This window comes from Nestor notabilis, unplaced genomic scaffold (genome assembly GCF_000696875.1).
Source record: "Nestor notabilis isolate BGI_N333 unplaced genomic scaffold, ASM69687v1 scaffold21534, whole genome shotgun sequence".
Lineage (NCBI taxonomy): Eukaryota > Metazoa > Chordata > Aves > Psittaciformes > Psittacidae > Nestor > Nestor notabilis.
Window position 1 is genome coordinate 2,108 of NW_009924575.1, and position 18,084 is coordinate 20,191.

The 18,084-nt window shown below is 53.3% G+C and overlaps 1 protein-coding gene across 1 annotated transcript in view; it reads left to right on the forward strand.

Moving 5' to 3' along the window:
* Nucleotides 1-9,567: 9,567 nt before the first annotated feature.
* LOC104404278 (ephrin-B1) overlaps nt 9,568-18,084 on the forward strand; it is a gene marked incomplete at its 3' end in the record, with an annotated part of 17,404 nt that continues 8,887 nt past the window's right edge. Inside the window, exon 1 of the mRNA XM_010012668.1 lies at nt 9,568-9,841. Coding sequence (XP_010010970.1) covers nt 9,568-9,841 — 274 coding nt within the window. The remainder of the gene's footprint in view (nt 9,842-18,084) is intronic.

Genomic DNA, 18,084 nt, shown 5'->3' on the forward strand with positions numbered 1-18,084 from the left:
CTGTGGAGAGTGCTGCAGGTGGCAGCAGCAGCCTGTGCCAGGGCTCTGGCCTCAATTAAATCTGCTTCAAATTCCCTCAATTACCAGCATTTTTCTTTTTGTAACTCCCCCTCACAGGCTTTGGATTAATATGGTTTGTTTACATGGTTTGGGTGCAGTGTCTGAGCGCACGGGGGCACAGAGGTGGGAAGATGAAACAGCACATGGCTTCTGTGGGGCCTGTGAGCCTTCCTCCTCTTCCTCCTCCTTGAGGCATTGGGTGGTCAGCAGCTATCCCCATAGATGGTGGACAAGCATGGGGGGAGGTATCCTGCCTGAGCCCAGGAGGGGACGAAAGAAAACATTCACCTTTTGGTGGGTGCTGCCACCCACCTTTGGCAGCGCTTGTCCCCAGTGTGGAAGTGATCTGAGGGTTCCTTGTCGTCCCCCACCATGTGTATGCATTTTCTCCAGCTACCGGGCAGGCAGTGCGCACCCAGGCAGGGTGCTGGAGGTAATCAAACCCCCGAGATCCCCATCCCGCCTGAGTGGATGTATTGACAGCGAGCAGGAGGCATTCAGCAGCTCGAGGGCTGGAGCAGGAGCCCCACTTTGGTGATCCCAGCACAATGGGCCTTGTGCCGGTGGCTTCTCTGGTGGCTCTGCTATCGCTGGTGTATGCTTTAGCCTCTGCAGGACAAAGCCCAAAGCCACCCAACCTCTGCTGGGTGTTTGTGGGCAGCTGATGGGCCGTGGTTGGGATGGGACAGGAGGAGATGTGGTTGGAAATGTGGTCCTTGCCATGGCAGGGGACAACAGAGCTTTCCTCCTACCCAGCTCGGTGCTTTGGTGTCCTCCCAAGCACTGTGGGTCTCCGTTGCCTGTCCTCCTTGGGACTGGTGGAGGGAGTCTGGGGCTCAGATGCTCTCTGGCAGCATGTACCTTTGCCATGCTGTAATTAGAGGATGGCTTAAGGAGAAAGCCCTCCTCTGAGTCACTGGGGCTGGTCCTGGCTGCTGGCAGCTGTGGGGATGGGGATGTCAGTGCTGTGGTGGCAGCCGCTGGCCATGGACACCAAGGTGTGGCAGCACCCTGCAGCAGCACCCGTGCCTGCTTTCCTGAAGCCTGGCTGCTGACCTGTTCCCTGCATTACCTTCAATGGCTGGAGCCCTCTTGTGCTCGGTGTCTTCTTGGTTGGTGATAACTGTGGTGTAACTGCTGCTGGAACTGGTCCCAAAGCCCCTGGGAGCAGTGCAGGCTCCTGGGCTCAGCAGCTGGTGCAGAGGCAGAGCAGACCTGTGGGGATTGTCCTTTCCCTCCCCTGGTGACCTGTTAGCTGTCCCTTGTCTGGACTCGTGCTGCCCTGGCACCCAGTGCAGGGATGGTACAAGCAAAACCTGTACAGAGGGACTGTGTTGCTGCTGCTTGGTGGGTGGCTTTTTTGGCTGAAGAACACCTCCAGTAATGGAAACCATTGCTGGGTGATGAAGTGGGTGGAGTTCTGAGTCAGCCCTTGCCCAGTGTTGTTCTGGATTCCTTCTCCCTGGAGAAGGGTCTGGACTGGAGGAGAGGAGACCAGACCCTTCTGCAGGCTGCAGGTTTGCAGTTGTAACCTGGGTCCTCCGCCTGGCTTCCCGCTGCAGAAAGACACTGCAGTTGTGTGGTTTTGTGGTAAAATAGGTTCTGTCTGGTCTCTCTCCATCTGCTAAGAACAACTGGGCTGTCCCCCTTTACATTCTGTAAGGGCTTGGTCTTCAGAGTTACAGCAGTGACTGTGCAACTTATGAACAGAGCTCAAGGAGCCATGGTGCGATCTGATCTGCTGCCCACCTGGGATGGGCAGCTCTGCACAGGGTAGATGGTGTGTTCTCTTGGCCTTCAGTGATTGAAGCTGGTTCGGGAAAGAGACAGCATGAAGCACTGAATGTGAGGCTCCTGGTTACTGAGCCTCCGTGTGAAGCATTGAAGCAGCCTTCTGGTTTTGTTAAAGCCACGGCTTCCGTGTGGAGGGAGGCTGGGAGCCAAGCCGGGTCTGGCACTTGAGCATGGACTTGTCTGTGCTGTCTCAAGCATCACACCTCTTTCTAGGCAGAGAGAAGGGTATTTTGGTTTCATTTCCCCCTTGTAGTTGGTGTTTCCTTGCCTTCTGCTTAGTTTGAACCCTGACTTGACCATGACCTGGAGTTGATCATGCTGCACAGCTTATTGGGGTGCTGTGCCAGTGGTGTGCGGCTTGAGCATCATTTAACTTCATCTCAGAAAATGGCGTCCTTGGCACCTCTGTGTGTGTATGTGTGTGTGTGTCACTTTTGGGTGGGTGGGTGCTTTTACCAGCCTGAGCCAAGCCTTACAGCTGGCACTAAAGCAACAAAGGGGTTTTGGGGCGCAGTGGCGTTAGAAAATGGCATCCTGGTGCTGGGGGGGCCAGGGTGCGGGTTGCCATGGCGACCCGTTTATGCCTCACTGATGTGTCGTGTAAATCCGTTTGGAAACGAGAAGGGCCTTTTGTCTTTGGGAGGGTTGAATGGGCCTCATTAAACCCGAGATGTGGAAAAAGGGCCTTAGAGTGTGTCTGGGAGGGGAACGGGACGGGATGGCCGCAGGGGCTCAGCAGAGGCGATTCCCTCTGCCTGGGGACAGGGGGATGACGAGGAGCTTGGGAGAGGCTGGAAGGTGCCGTTGTGAATAGCTGAAAAATACCTTAGAGCAGTGGAGGCCAAAGGGCTGAAGGAGATAAGAGGTTGGTTTTTTTTGTTTGTTTGCTTTTTGTTTTTTTTTTTTTCTCAGAAAGAGTTACTTGAAATTGCTGGGTTCTGTGCTCCCCACCTCGGCTCCAAAAGGATGCAGCAGAAATAGAAGAGGTCTGCAGAAGGGCAGTGAAAATAATTATACGTAGATTAGCAGGGGAAAAAAAAAGATCGAAGGCTCTTTTTAAAGGAGACTAATAATAGCAGAGCACATAAAAGAAGTGGGATCTAAAAGTGTGGGGATTTGCGTGCTCCTATTTACCCTCCTTTGTGGTGATGAGTAACTTGACTGAACAAGCGAGAAGGCGACAGATACAGATGGGAGGCAGAGGAGAGCAGGGAACCTTTTTATTCAAGTTGTAATTAACTTCCTTCCATGGGATATCTTTGTTCCCAAGAATTTAATGGGAGTTGAAAAGGAGAAAGGGTCCTGTGTTCCAGGTGCTGTCACTGCTCTGGGAAGGCGCTGTGGGTGATGCTGGTGTACTGAGATGAGGTGGGTCCTTGGGTTAAGTGCCAATTCCTCTGTTTTAATTGTCCTTGGCTCTTCAGAGGTGAAGTGAGTTGGGTGGTGGGCTGCAGTGTCTGACAGGGCTGGCCAGGGACCCCCACAGATATACCCAGCCCTATCCCTGTGAAGTGGGATGTCTGGTGCTCTCGGCTGAAGCTCATAGGGGACCATGCTGTTGTCCCTGTCCTGTGATGCTGTTTGGCTTCAGCCACACAGCTGTGAAGGTACTGCCCAAGTAACGGCCCAGCATTTGCTACGAACCTCTTGATGTCTCTTGCATGGTGAAAATACAGGTTTGGCAAATGCCAAGGTGTCACTGGAGGAGCTTTGGAGCAACTGTGAGCTCTGGTGGGACCCTCGGATGGCTGGAGTGTGACCTGGCTCTGCGGCATCAGGGGGTCTGGAGGACTCCTCGATGGATGACTGATTTCTTCTAGCTGTTAGCAGAGCGTTCTGGTTAAGAGTCCTCTGTGCCTAGGTAGCTACTGAGGAACTGTGGTGCTGTGTCCCAGAAAAGGGAAAAGAATGAGGCAGGGAGAGGCAGGCATTTAATTTTGTGTGCAGCTGGGTATGGGCAAAGCCCTCACAGGTTTCAGAAGGGTTTTTCAGGAGTATGCACCCAGCTTATGGAATATATATGGAATTTTGACTTTTTCACTGTATCTCTTCAGCCTGGAGAGCTGTTTCCCATCCCTTTTCTGAGGTGGTTCCCAGCTGGTGGGAGCTGGAGTGGCTCATGGAAGCTGTGGTCTTGCTGGTGGGACCTATGTGCTCTGCTGGTATGGAGAGCTGTGCCAACATGATCTTCGGCTGCCAGGAAGACACCAGGAAGACGCAGGTCTCCTGCATACTAGAAAATGCCATATGGACCTTGGTTATTGCTGCCCTCCTCTTGCAGTGCCTCGCTCTGCTGGGCATTGTCAGCCTTCCTGCAGCCTTCACTGCCAGAAGTAGATGTTCTCCTTAGAAGATACAGCTATTTTTGGATTTCTTTGAAGAAAACAGCATTTAGCATATGTCATCTTGTATGTATGTCAGCATTAATGCTTTATAGTATCTTCTCTGAGGAGGAAACTGTTGTTAAATGTTCTGTTTTCTGTTTCTGCAAAGCCTGAAACAAGGTGAGGTGCATCATGTTTCTTGGATGTGGAGAAAGGTGATGCTGCCCCAAAGATTTTATAGTTCATGCGGTACAAGGAGTACCTGTGTTTGGGGGAGAGGTTGTCGGAAAGTGTGTCAGCTTATTCTTTTTTAAAAGTCATATTTTCAAGCAATTTACCAGTCATGTTCTCCGTGAGGAAGAGCTGAAGGACTCTAGCTTGTTTGTAAAAGTGCTGGATGCTGTATCTGCAGGACTCTTGTGTTTGGAGCTATTACTGCGAACATGTTATTAGCATTGTCCATGTTTAACTGTGACCCAGTCTGCTAGCCCGTGCATGCCCACATGGAGGAGTCTGCTTCGTATGTGTGTGTGTGGAGGAGAGAGGTATCGTGCCCAGCAGTCCTGAGCTTGCTCTGACCAAACCTGCATGCTTTTCCTTCCTACCTCATGTTCCCAGGCTTTTTGAGCCTCTACCAGTGGTGGGATGGAGCAGGCCATTGCTGTGCGATGTGCTGGCTTGCAGGAACCCTGGTGCTGCCAGAGCTCTGTGATGTGGCTGGTGTCCTTTGGGACAGCCCAGGAAGCCATGGGCTTGTGATCTGGCTGTCAGGGGGTTTGTCAGGAGCCTTGCCACCCTTCCACGTGGCTGCTCCTCAGGGCCAAGGTGTGAGTGTCTTGGATGCTGGTAGAAGGGCAGCATCTCTCTGCCTGTGGTTGCATCAGGATTCCCAGTCATTCTCTGTGTGCAGAGCTGTTGGGTGAGTCTGTGCCTGGCCATTGAACCAAAGGACAACCCAAAGGACTGGGTTGAACTGAAGCAGCAGCTGGCACTGTGGTCAGTGCTCACCCAGGGAATGTGCTGGTGCCATGGTGTGGCTTCATCTCCTGCCTAGGCACAGCCCAGGGACACCAGGCTGCAATCCCTCCCTGGACCCTAAGCAGCCCTGCTGCATGTTTTGAGGGATTATCATCTCTTACTGCCTCATTCCTCTTTCTTTTCCCCAAACCAGCTCTAAGATGCCAGGGCAGCTGCCTCTGAGCCCATGTCCCTTCCAGCAGGTCCCATTTGTAGCCCCTGGATCATTCCATCAGGTCCCACTGGTGCTTTTTGGATCCCTGAGGGAAGACTAACCCTCCATGCTGACGAGCTGCCTGGTCCACAGGGGTTGGGGGTCCCTGCCAGCGGCCTCCCAGCTAGGGGCAGGGGAGCGGCTGCTCTTTAATCCTGTCTCTGCTCCGGCATCCCGGCATCCCGCTGCCAACAGAGCTCCCCTTGTTTACCCAACTCGGAGGAATCGGTTTACAAGGCTCACAAATACCCTTTTCACCTTTCCCATCAGAAAACACCTCCTGAAACAATGAGGAAATTGGACGCTGCCACCTGATCGCTCCCAAGGAACCTGCGGGGCCGGGAGCTGGGGGCCGGGATGTGGCGGTCAGGGATGCCTGGCTGGGATGGGATGCTCTTTAGCAGCCAGCACAGCTCTGCGGGTGGGCAGCCGCAGGTGCCACCCAAAAAGCACCTTGAGGGGCTTTAAGTGATGAAGTTGCCCATAACAGAGTGGAGGCCAGCACCCCCAACCCCAGCACGCAGTGCTCAGCTGGATGCTGTTTACAGCATTGGCAAAAAAACAGTGGTTTTTAAACTTTAATGGCTGTAGTTAGTCTTTCCCACCAGCTTTGCCACCAGGAGAAAGGATGCTGAGATGTTATCTGTGAGCTGCTAACTGGTGGTAGCATCAAGGCTAAATAAATAAAGCTGGAGCCACCATCCTCCTCCCAAGTGGTAGGAGAGGTAGAAGTGTGGGTGCTGTGTGTGGTTGGGGTGCTGGGAGCCTGCTCGTGGCCTTCCACAGCCAGACTCCAGCACACACTGTGCAGGATCAGCCACAGAAGAGCTTAGTTTCAGCGTTAAGGTTGAGTTGAATTATGTTTTTTTCTTTGTTTCCCTCCCTGCCTTAAAACAGGGAAATCAAACTGTAGTGTACAGTGAATAGAGCAGATACCCCCCAGAATGACAGCATGTGCTCTGAGGGCATGATGAGTTTCACTCCTAATTTAAAAGGAGATCTATTCATTCTTCCCAGTTAAGGTAAAATTGAAGACTTGTCCTTGTAAAGACAAGTCAAGAGTAATTTTTTTGCCTTCAACAGTCCTTCTCAAGTAATATTTCTCATACCCAGAACTTGCTGTAATAATGTGTACGCGCAACTCGCAACAGTTTTTGAATGCTTTTTTTCTCTGCTGTTCTTGTGATAAATGTTGCTTTGCGCCTTCTGTATTTTAAAGTATAATTTTGTGGAGGCCTCTCGCATGATGAGAAGTGTTGTCTGCTTTCCCTAGGATGGTCATCACAAGCTGTTGCTTCTGACAAAGCACAGTTTTAGGGGAGGGAAAAATGTGGATGTGTGGTTAGGAGCTCAAAGAGCAGTGAGCAGGGTTTGAAGGCATACTCTTCAGGGGCTTATCTCCACTGCTCGTGCTGCCCGACCTCTCTTCATCTTCAGAGAAGAGAGGGAGGACACTAAGGGGGAAATGGAGAAGAAATCAGGGAAATTGGAGGGCAAAGGGTATAGAGTGTGTGTGTGGGCAGGAATGTGGCTGGCAGGGAGCGGCAGTCAGAAGGAGCACCCCCAAAAGCCCCGTGCAACACTGCATGCGGTGAACGGCTGCTGCTTTGGCTGGTAGCTCTGTCTTGCTCGATGTTCGAGTAGGAGATCTGGAAAATGTTCCTGGGCTAATTCCCAGGCAGAAGCTGTGTGCTTCTGAAGCTGAAACCAAGCGTTCCTAGAAGAAATTAATCTTGTCATTTTACCCTTGAAACAAATTAAACAAACAGAGGCCTCCTCTGTGAATTTTCTAAGAGGAACAGAAGTGCCAGCAGGATGTGGTGCTGGGATGTTCTTGGCTCCCTTGATTGCTTTATGGCCTCTCCTCTCATTAAAAATCAGCTTGACCCTATCCCAGACGGCTGTGCCGGCAGCACAGGCTGGTGTCACATGGACTGGTTGGTTTGCTGATGTTGGCCAAGGCTTTGGCCAAGGAGGTGTGATAGGTCCTTCTGGTATGAAGATGGGGGACAGATAGGAGCCTTCTTCTCCTGCTCTGGCGTTGCAAGACATCTGCTTGGCTTGTTTGTGGCTTCCTGTTTGGCATCTTCTGGGCAGGAGGGAGCTGGCAGGGGCTGGGAGGAGGGAATTTGAGTCACTTGGGAGTCCTGTGCCAGAAAGCCTCTGACTCAGCCCAGCCGTGGAGAAATGAGTGTGGGATCCAGCTGCCTCTCGGGGTGGGAACCTGTGAGCGAGCGTGCAAGTGTTCACTTGCGCTGCATGTCTGTGGCCTGGGGTGGGGAGGCTGAGCAAGGGGAGGGAGGGGCAGGGGCTCCTTTGCATCTCCTGCTGCACGGCTCCTGGTATTGCATCAGGGCTCTGGCTGTGGGTGGGGGAAGCCTTTATCGCTCCCTCCCAAGGTCTGGAAGCACTCTGCTGGCCAGGGGCCAGCTGACCTACTTGGTAGTGTTCAGGCAAAGCATGGCTCGTCTGTCAGCAGCGCCAGGGATGGAGCCATGGTGCAGCATCCCACCTGCGCAGGCCCTGTACGGGTTACATCTCCTGTTCTTCCATGAGGCTGCTGCATCCCTTCTTCCAGCAGTTATGTCTTTAACACAACTTACTTGCTCCCCACAAGCTTGTGTGGCAAAGGCTCAGCCACTGCCATGGTGGTGCCGGGGTTGGGATGATCCCACAGTGCTGTTCTGGGTACCGCAGGGAGGATGGGGCAGACTACCCACTGGAATTCAGCTCCCACATTCAGAGCAGTGTGGGTGAAGGGGACTGTTCCCACTGTGCCTGTGTCTTGCCTCCTCTCCTGGGGCGGAGTGAGGGTGAGCTGGTGGAGAGTTGCAGCTGATGTCTATCTGTCTCTGTCCTGGCTGTCCCTCCCGCTGTTAGAGCTGGCACCGAGCTCCAGAGCCCTTGCCAAGGGCATTGGGGTGTGCGTGGGCTCCGGCTCCGCCTGCTGCCTCGCAGCCCGGTTGGTCGGCGTGTGGATCTGCTGCGGCTCCCGCAGCCAGAGGCCTGGAGCCTGGGCTGCTCAGGCAATGGTTTCAGCTCTGTGGCTTCTTGCTAAGACTTGTACCAGAGCCACAGAGCAGGTTGGTCTTGTGCGTTTGATCTTCCTTCCGTGGTGCCTGCAGCCCCAGCTGGAGCAGCTTGCTGGGGAGAGAAGGTGTCCTGTCGCCTCATCTTACTGAAGGGGTGGGATGGGTCAGGGACCCAGCCATGTCAGAGTGGGAAGGGAAAGTTGCCAACGTGCAGCCTGCTGAGGCACACGCTTAATTTTTCGTCATGCCCAAATTACGTGAGGGAGTTGCAGCAGAGATAACTTTGCAGGAGCATCCATTCCCACCTTATCTTCCATCAAGAATGCGTTATGTTGCCTACATCAAAGTAGATGAGCTACTGCTTCCGTCCTTGTTGCCCTAATACTCTACTTCACACTGAAAAAAAATTATTCAGATTATTGCTCCACAATAATGAAATCTGAATGCTAATTATCAGCATATTGCCTTCCTTCCCTTTGCAATGCCCTGCCTTCCAGCCCCAAATAGCTTTCCTCCCTCCTTGCTCCTCTCCATCCGGTCCTCCCACGCTCCTGGGCACGCCGTTGAGCCTGGCTTGGTAGAAGTTGTCCTGCAGGATGCTTCCCTACCTTCCATTTAAGGACAGGAATTCCTCAGGGAGCCGGGGCGTGGAAGGGATCCCTCCCTGTGCCCCATTGTCAGGACTTCTCCCCATGCCTAATTATTGCCTGTCCCTGCAGGAAGCTCCTTGCCTGGCCGTCGGGCAGAGCTGCGGCGTCTCCATGCTGCCCGCTCTGCAGCCTTTTGTGGAAAGACTCCATTCCCTTCTGGGTGCCAGGCTTGGGTCTGGGAAGGGTGCTCATCCTCATCATGGCAGGAGGGATGTGGAATGGGACTGAACCAGTCGAGCCTCTGGTTTTCTCGGTGGGAGCCTTGTACTGGCTCCTTGCATGTGCAGTGGTGGTGATGGAAAAGGAGCTTTATTTTGGTGTCAAAAGACATTTTGCAGAGGGAGAACAGTAAAGTTTAAGCACAAAATAAAAGGTGTGAAAGCAGGGCTGTACATGGGGTGGGAAGGGCTGGTGTGGCTGCTGTGGACTGTGCTGGAGCATGTGTCTTACCTCTTGCCCTCTTCTTTTCCAGGTTCATGACTGGGAAGGGGCTGGTCATCTACCCGGAGATTGGGGATAAACTGGACATTATCTGCCCCAAGGCGGAGCCGTCCAAGCCTTACGAGTACTACAAGCTGTACCTGGTGAAGAAGGACCAGGCAGATGCCTGCAGCACTGTCATGGACCCTAACGTGCTGGTGACGTGCAACCGGCCCGAGCAGGAGATCCGCTTCACCATCAAGTTTCAGGAGTTCAGCCCCAACTACATGGGCCTGGAATTCAAGCGGCAGCAGGATTACTTCATCACATGTGAGTCGCCCTCCTCTTCCTCGCTGCTGACCCTGGCTCGGGGGGCCATGAGGGCCTGGAGAGTGTCGCCAGGGCGCTTGTTCGCGACTTGGCTGGTGCAAAGAGCTGACACGTATGGAAAATATTTCCAGCCGGATGGGAGAAGGGGTTGGAATGTGCCACTGGTTGAACGGAATGGGTCACCAGCCCGTATCTGGCTGCTGTGCTGCGTCCGGGGCCATGCCCGCAGCATGTCCCTCAGCCGGGTCAGCCCTGGCAAGGAGGGGCAGCATGTGTCTGGAGCACCATCACACTTGGAGCTTATTTTTTGCTGCCATCTTTGCTGGAGGTGTTGCAGGGTATTTCTTGTACGCTTTGCCTTGGGGATGGGGAGCTCCTGGTGCTCCAGTTGGGATCAGGAGAAATGGTGACCAAGGAGGTGCTTATGTTCCTCACTGATGCTGGCTCTTGAGAGCAGCCCATCAGTGGGAAGCTGCCAGTGGTGCCCAATGCTTGCTATGGTCTAAACGTCTGTAAAATTCTGCACCCTGGCCTGATCCTCTTACTTCCTGGTGCAACACATCTTTATGGAGAGATGAGAGAAGGTCTGAATTTTCTTGGAGCCCGTGGTCCATGCGTACAGGGGGATGTATCTGCCTGTGCAGCTTGGCAGCTTGGCCATCCCTTGGCCCCCAGTCTAGCAGTACTGGCCTCACTTTTCCCTGTCTGTCTTCTCCTCAAGCTCACTGTTTCCCTTGTGAACTTGCCACAGAGCAGCCTGCAAAGGGCACGGTGGCTCATCTCTGCCCTCACTATCACATGCTGCAGGCTCACCGGTGAGCAGGCCAGTGCAGAGGTCACAGCCCGCATGGGAAGCGAGCACTGAGCCGTGGGAGCTGGTGCTTCTCAGTCAGTAAACAGTATATTTTTAGCCTGAAATCCCTGCTCTCAGAGGGGGTGGTGAAGGGTGTTTGCAGACAGCTGGGGCAGGAGGTGCTCTGCCATAGTGTGGTGACATGGTGATGCTGCCAGCCTGGATTTCCCCAGCGAGCTCTCTCTGGGGCTGCCTGTAGTTTTGCTGCAGAATAATTTGAGTGTACCTGGTGCACTGAAAGCAGCAGGTCAGCACTGAGCCCACCCTGGTGGTGAATTTTCCTTAGTGCTTCTTAACGCATGGCTGAGCACAGGGTGGTGACGAAGGGGCTCTGGGCACCACATGGCTGTAGGAGAGGTGAGGGCCTGGCGCAAGAACCTGCTCAGCCTGCTCTGCATGGCCATGGTGCCGGCACAGACCACGGGCTGTACCAGGTTGAGTCACCCTTTGGCAAGGCCAGTCTCTCCCAGGAGCTGCCCTTGCTCGGTCACCTTCACTGTCTGGATTTGGGGCCATCAGCCCAGTGTCACTCAGAGGGCACAGGTGGGGTCACCAGCTCTGGGGGTGCAGGGAACCCTGGCTGCATCCCCAGCACCCTGGAGATGGGCTGGGGATGCTAAAAGCCCCAGCACAGCTCCCCAGCAGACTCTGATCTCCTGTAACGTGAGTAACCATGGCTGGCACCAGCCTGGTGGCTCTGGGACCCCAACAGGTCAGCCCTTCTGCTGTCCCTCAGCTGAGGCAAGGCTTAATTCAGTGGCAAGCTTTCCCTGTGGTGGGCAGAGAGTGTGGAGAGGGGCTTAAAAGCACAGCCATTAGTCTGCCTTTTGTATGTCAGGCAAACACCTTCAAGCGCTTGGTCAGCAGCTTCTCCATGCTCAGGGGTCAAGTTCAAGCAGCGCCATGGTCATCATGCTAATGAGGGCTGAAAGCGGGATCCCACCTCATGCCCCTTTGGTAGATCCCATGGGACCCACAGGCTGCAGAGAGCCCCCGAAGACAAATACGTTCCTGAGAACAAGTTCAGGAGCCTGACGAAGCGCCGGGGAGGAGAAACGTGGGGTCCCTCGCATTGCAATGCGAGTCGGGCAGGAAAGTGCAGGCAAAGGGATTTACCAGGTTCTGAATTGCACAAGTTTTAAGGAGCTGCTTTGTATTTCACACGAAAGCTCTTGCTTAAGTTAAATCAACCTCCCGTAGCTTTCGGTGGCATTTTCACAAGCAGCTGACGGCGTGCTACCAAGTACAAACGCAGCTCCCCAAGGGCCCCCATGGCTTTGAGCCTGTGCCAGCTCCCCTCCAACGCTGCCAGCACACCTGGGTCACTATTGCTCTGGCTTGCTGCAGATCCGACGGGATGCTCAGCCGGGATTTTGCAAGCTTCACCGTGCCAGCTTTGCCGTCAGAGGTTTGGCCAAAGCTTTTAAACTCATTACGTTTTTGCCCAGTCTTTTTTTACATGATTCTGCTACCAGTGATGGGAATCTTCTCCCGTATCTAGAAGTTTTCCCTCTATTTGTAATAGAATCCTGCTTTCATCCCAAGGCAGGGAGAACTCCCAAGAGACTACCATAAAATCCTATTTATCCTCTTGTTTCCCAATCCCAGTCTCCAGTTGCAGCATCTCGGGGCCTGTATATGGCTGTAACAGGGATGCAGCAAGTGAGGTGCACAGAGCATCCCTGTGGGGTGCCCCCTCTCTCCTTGGGGAGCCGGCAGTGCCCTCTGCCCCCTCCTCGGACCGTTTCTGACTTTAATTTCTCTTGACTCCTCTGCGCTTTGATGCGAGCCCCCTCGGCGCTGGGAGTGAACGGCTGTTGCCAGCTGAACTTTGGCCCCTGGGTGGGCCGAGGATGCTCCTGTGATCTGGCCATACCCTCTGCTGAGCAGCCCCAGGAGCTCTTTCTGCCAAGAAAGAAAATAGCCAAAAAAACAAAGTCAAAAGTCTCCTGAGCAGACCACCCACATGTTGTCTTTTTTTTTTTTTCTTTTTCTTTTTTTTTTTTTTTCCCCTTTTTTTCATTTTTTTTATTTTTCCCCTTCCCCTCCCTTTCCCCAAGCTCTGGCTTGACACACAAAAGGGTTTTTTCTTCCTTTTCATTTGCCGGCAGCCCTAAGCCGGGGAAGCGACGCTGCAGTGGAGGGGAGCGGGGCAGCAGTGGGATGTGTGCTGCTTGGCCCCTGCTTTCCCCAAGCAGGGAAAACCTCCCTGCTGGAGCCAGGGACTTCCCGGGGTCCCTCCCCATTCAGAGCTGCTTCTCGCTCTCGCCTTGGATATGCCAAGGCTTGTTTAAGGACACTTTTATCATGAGGGACATGGCCTCAGCCTTTGGCTTAGCAATGAAAAAGGCTTTTGAAAGCAAACGTAACCTCTCCCTGTCCTCTCCGCAGCCTCACGTTGATCCCTTCTGCCAGTTAAAGCATCTTTTTCCTCAGGGCTGTGCAGGGGAAGGTGATGCTTCTTCTTCGTAAGCTGCTTCATAAAGAGCAAGATGTGGCAGCTCCTGCTGCAGGCCTGCGCTGTAGGCAGGCGGCTTTGTGGAGGATGAAAAAATGGGGCATCAGGGCCCTCGGTCAGTGGATAAGCTGTGAATTTGGGAACTGGGTATTTTGCTCCATAGGTTCAGGGCAGTTCATGGTTTCTTCTGTCCTTGGTCTCCTGTGGCTGCCACCCAGCCTGCTTTTGGTGCCTGATGGTTGTCTCCTGTCTCCTCCCTGCGGAACCATTATACACCGTGGAGGGAAGCATGCAATGGTGGCTGTCCCGGATTGTTCCTCCTGCTGCACTGTGGGAGGTGGGAAGGTGTGGTCAATCAGGAATGAATTCTTGCTTTTTGCCCAAAAAGGGAGTTCTTTTGGGGCTTCCTTGACCAAGCACATGGACAAGGCTGCTGGAAAGATTGATGGGGACTCCAGGGTAGCTTGTACTTCCAGACCTCAGTGCAGATGTGATTGGTGCTGCTATTCCCTGAGCTAGCAGCAGGGTGTGGGTCATTCATACCATCCTCATGGAGGCAGAAAGTGCTTCTGGCTCATTAGCAGATGTGTGGTTACTCCTCCCTTCGTCCTTGTAGAGCTGGTAGAGAAGCTGGATGCTTGCGAATGGCTGAAATGGGAGGGAAGAATGTGTCTGAGTGCTTAAAAATAATCCATCCAGTTGCATTTGGGGCTAGCAGGAGCAAAAGACTATAGGAAGGTGAAAACTGATGGCTATTTTGTGATGGTGCTGTTTTAGATGTGGATGGGGGACCTGCTTCTGCCCGCAGGTCATCTGCCCCAGGTTTGAGAGCCTGACTATGCTGATATTTATCCTCGCCCTCGGTTTTTACTGATTTTGATGGTTTTTCCCTGCTTCCTTGGCTGTCTGTGTCCAACTCAAGTAGGCTTCCTGCCCACCCCTTGTGTCTGCACTCCTCGGATGCTCATGGGCAACTTGGGCCCTGCCATGGCTTAGCCAGCCATGCAGGTTCGGCTCTTTCCACCTGCCCTCCTAATTCACTCCAGCTCTTAATTGTATTTGCTGCTACTCTTTGAACTTGCTCCAGTTTTCCTATCTCTGGTAATGACGTGCCTAGATAGAGATGCATTAATCCCGGTGTCCTGGCAGCTGGGCTGCGTGAGGAGGAGCTCCCGGTGCAGTTCCCCAGCATTGCCACGCAGGAGCTCTGGATGTGGCCCCATGTGCCATGCCTGCTGCTGGTGCCACTGGCAGGGAGCTGCCTAGGTGATATGTTCTTGAGCTGAGCACTTGCTTCATCCTTGGACACGGTTCTCCAACTCATTTTCCATTAGGTGTTTGGGGTGGTCCCGGAAGCCCTTTCTGTGTTAGATGGGGTGTGGGAGAGCAAAGACCTCCAAGCAAAGCCTTCCTCAGCCTTTGGGTGCTCTCCAGGCAGCTGTTTGCAGATGTGATGGACAGCAGCTCAGCCAGCCAGTGCTGTTGTAATTTTCCAGGGTGTTTTCTCTTGCCCATCCCTTTGCCAAGTGCCTGGGCACGGCCACAGGATTACACCTCTCTTGGGAACCTCTTTAAGGCTAGCAGACCTTGTTTGATGAAAATGTTGAAGTAAAAGCGAGGTCTCGGTAGATGTTTGCCCCATAAATCTGATACATTTGCTGTTTATTGTTAGTCTTTAAGCCCTTCAATCCATTTTTGATGTAATAATGTTCGTAATCCAATCTAACGCTTTTTGGCAGCAGGATTCAGTGAGACCAGATATATTACCCTGAGTGTTTCTTTAAACCCCTTGTCTTGCATTTCTGTTTTTAGACGCAATTAGACTTAACCTGGCAAGAATTATCTGTTGTAAACCATTGGATGTGTGCTTCGTCCCTGGGCCTTTCTACATCAGCATTTTTCTATAGCTTGCACTTCATCATGGAGAAGGGGTCACCTATATACTGCCAACTGCCAGAATAATCCTTCCTCCTTGTTTTTGGGATACGTTGCCATACTTGCTTTTCTGGCTGTACTCCTCCAGCTTCCGGAATGACTGCTGTTGGTTTGAGAAACCTATAGCCCATGCCAGCATGCCTGAGAGTGTCTGTGGAGCTGCTTGAGCTCTTTCTGCAGCCCTTGGTATTTAATAATTTCCTCTCTGGTTCCTTGTGTCCCGGCGAGTGCTGTGGATGGGTGCCATGCCGGGGCGGGGGAGGGGCGGGCGCAGCCCCCTGGGGCGGTTTGTCAGCCTGCCAGCTCTTTGCTGGCTTTCTCTGCTGATTGCATTTGAATGTGGCCACTTTCATGTGCTCCTCATCTTCCGTCCCACAACTTGTTTGGTGAAGATGAGTTGAAAGCAAAAGTGCCGTTTGATGCCATGATGAGAGCTATGAACTTCTGCTGATAAAAACCCAATTAACTGGCTTCCTCATTCTTCACCCAAATGGGCTGATGCTCTGCAGATGCATTGCATCCTTGTCCCACCAGCTTGCAACATACCTGGGGCAACACAGAAAGCCTGGGCAAAGCAAAGCTGTCCTGGTGGCATAACCATCTGGTCTTTGAGGACTGACTTTCCTCCACCATCCCTATCCCACTGGGAGCTGGTGGCAGAGCAGGGATGAGACCCTCTCCCTGTGGGAGATGCTGCGTGGGAGCCAAAGGACTTGTGCCAGAGACAAATGGGTCTCTAACGGTGTTCTACTCCCAACTTCAAAGCCCAGGCACTGGACATGTCAAACCCAAATAATGGCCCTTAGACAACATGCGGTTCCTTGTCTTGGAGGCTTGTCTGAAGACCGTGACCACAGTAAATGCGATTTTGTTGAGCCCTGTCCCTTAAGCCTCTGCCTCTTTTCTCTTCTCCTCCTCCCTCCTGACCTTTGCGGCTCAGCACTGTCCCCGGACAGCCCCTGGCAGCTGATCTCATAGCTCAGCCTTTCACGGCCCTAATAGGGATGAAAAGCCCTAGCAGAAAGGGCCGGTGTCCTGCACCCAGCCAGGAGGTAAATACCCAGTGCTTTGATCTGCTCCTGGGCTGGGGAGAGGGGGGCCCTGCGTGCAACAAAGACCCTGGCTGGGGTCCCGGTGCCCGCTTAACTCTCTGGCTACTGGGCAGCCTGACCTCTGCCTGCAGCTCTTGCAAGGCCAAGGGCTCTCCCCACTGCAGGGTGCCGGGCACCAGATTGTGTCTGCCTGGGGCTTTGGGTTGCCTGCGCCTGAAGATGCTCTTCCCCAGGAGATAGGGTTTCCAAGAGCATCTCTTTAACATTGACATGACCCATTAGGAGAAAATAAAATGTGTTTAACTCCACAGTGCTTCTGAAAACTGAGGTGCCGTGCAGCCTGGGTGATGGCAGCAAGGAGGCGACATCCAGCTGGCACCATGCGTTGCCTGAACCTGCTGTGCACCCCCATGCTGCTGGGACTGTGTGACTCTGCCTGTCTCCCCAAAAAGGTGCTCCCTTTGCAGCTTCAGTGGAAGTCCAACACTAAAGCAGTCCCTTTGGTGTGGTGAATGCCTTGGCCATGCCTCTGCTCCCATCCTCTTCCTTCCCTTCTAGCCTCTGCTCCCTTTGGCACATCTGCAGCATGGGGGCACAGGGATCCCAGGAAATCTCTTGAAGCTGCAGATGCATGGACTGTGGTGGACCCTGCTTTTCAGTGATGCTCACCTCTGTACACTGGAAGAGATTAAAACTTGCGTCCTTCTGGACTGAACTTTCAGGAAGAGGCTTGAAAGGCAGAAGACCCCTTCAGCTTGATGAAGACTTGAAAAAAATCCCAGCATACAGGATCTCCTGGAAGGGCTGTGCAGTAAATAAGTTCAGGCAACTATTTCCTTGGCGTATTCTTTTTAATAACCCATTCTTCATCAAGATCCTCTCCCCAGGCTTTTCCCCCCGAGATCCCCCTTGCACTCTGCTGCTGCCGTACCTACAGAGCATTTTCATGCCAGAGTGCTGGGAAGAGGCATGCAGGCACCACCACATCTCTGACCTGGTGTGTTGTAGCTTTAGCTGCAAGCTGGGCTGCTGATAGTCTGGGGTGCACAACGGTGGGTACTGGCTGTTGGATCAAGAGCACGCCAGGGGCTTCAGAAAGCAGCCACACTTGGAGTGTGAGATGTTTGGACTATGAGACATGCAGGGTGCGAGCAGGTTTGTCATTAATGAGCTGTGATGTGCAGCCCTTTTCCACCTCTATTTTCTAATGATCTGTGCTTTGAACGCCTCTTGACCAGGCTGGCTGTTGTGGGGAGGGCTGCCCAGGTTGTGTGTGGCACCTTTAAAAACTTGCCTTTCTGGGGAGAATGGGTTTTATTCACCATTTGACATGTCTTTGCCCTAGGAGTGATGGTTTTTCTGCTGCTGCTGTGTAATGACTGTGCTCTTTGATCCTGCCTGGCAGCTCGGAGTTGGTGTTAACAGAGCTAATTGCGAGCTGGCTGTGGAGGCTGGTGGGGAACAACAGGGCCTGGGGGTGACTGCTCAACCCTCTGCAGTAGGGGTCAGCCGTAACTTGGGGGCAGAGAGGGCCCTTCCTTATCCTTCACTGCACGAGGGGACAAGTCCTCATCTGAATAGTTGGGCTTGTTCAGCTTATATTGGAAACATCTGGATCCTATGATGGGATTGCTGTTGACACTTAGGTCCGTGTGCTAGTGTCCTGGAGAAGAGGGCTGGAACCGCCTCCTGAGGTCCTGCTGGAACCTGGGGGTGATGTGTTGGCTCTGCAGCCAGTGACCTTTTGCTGGAGCAGTGTGGGTGCTGCTGTGCTGCTCTCTGGGGAGCTGTGGGCACTGCTGTGCAGAGGTATTACGAGCTCCTGCTCCAGTTGCCATGGGATAAGGTGCTGTGAGCTGAGGGCGATCCTCTTGTGAGCTGAGTGCAGTTCTGGTGGGCGCATGGCAGCAGCGGCTGCATCCAACACTGGAAACAAGCCCGGGGG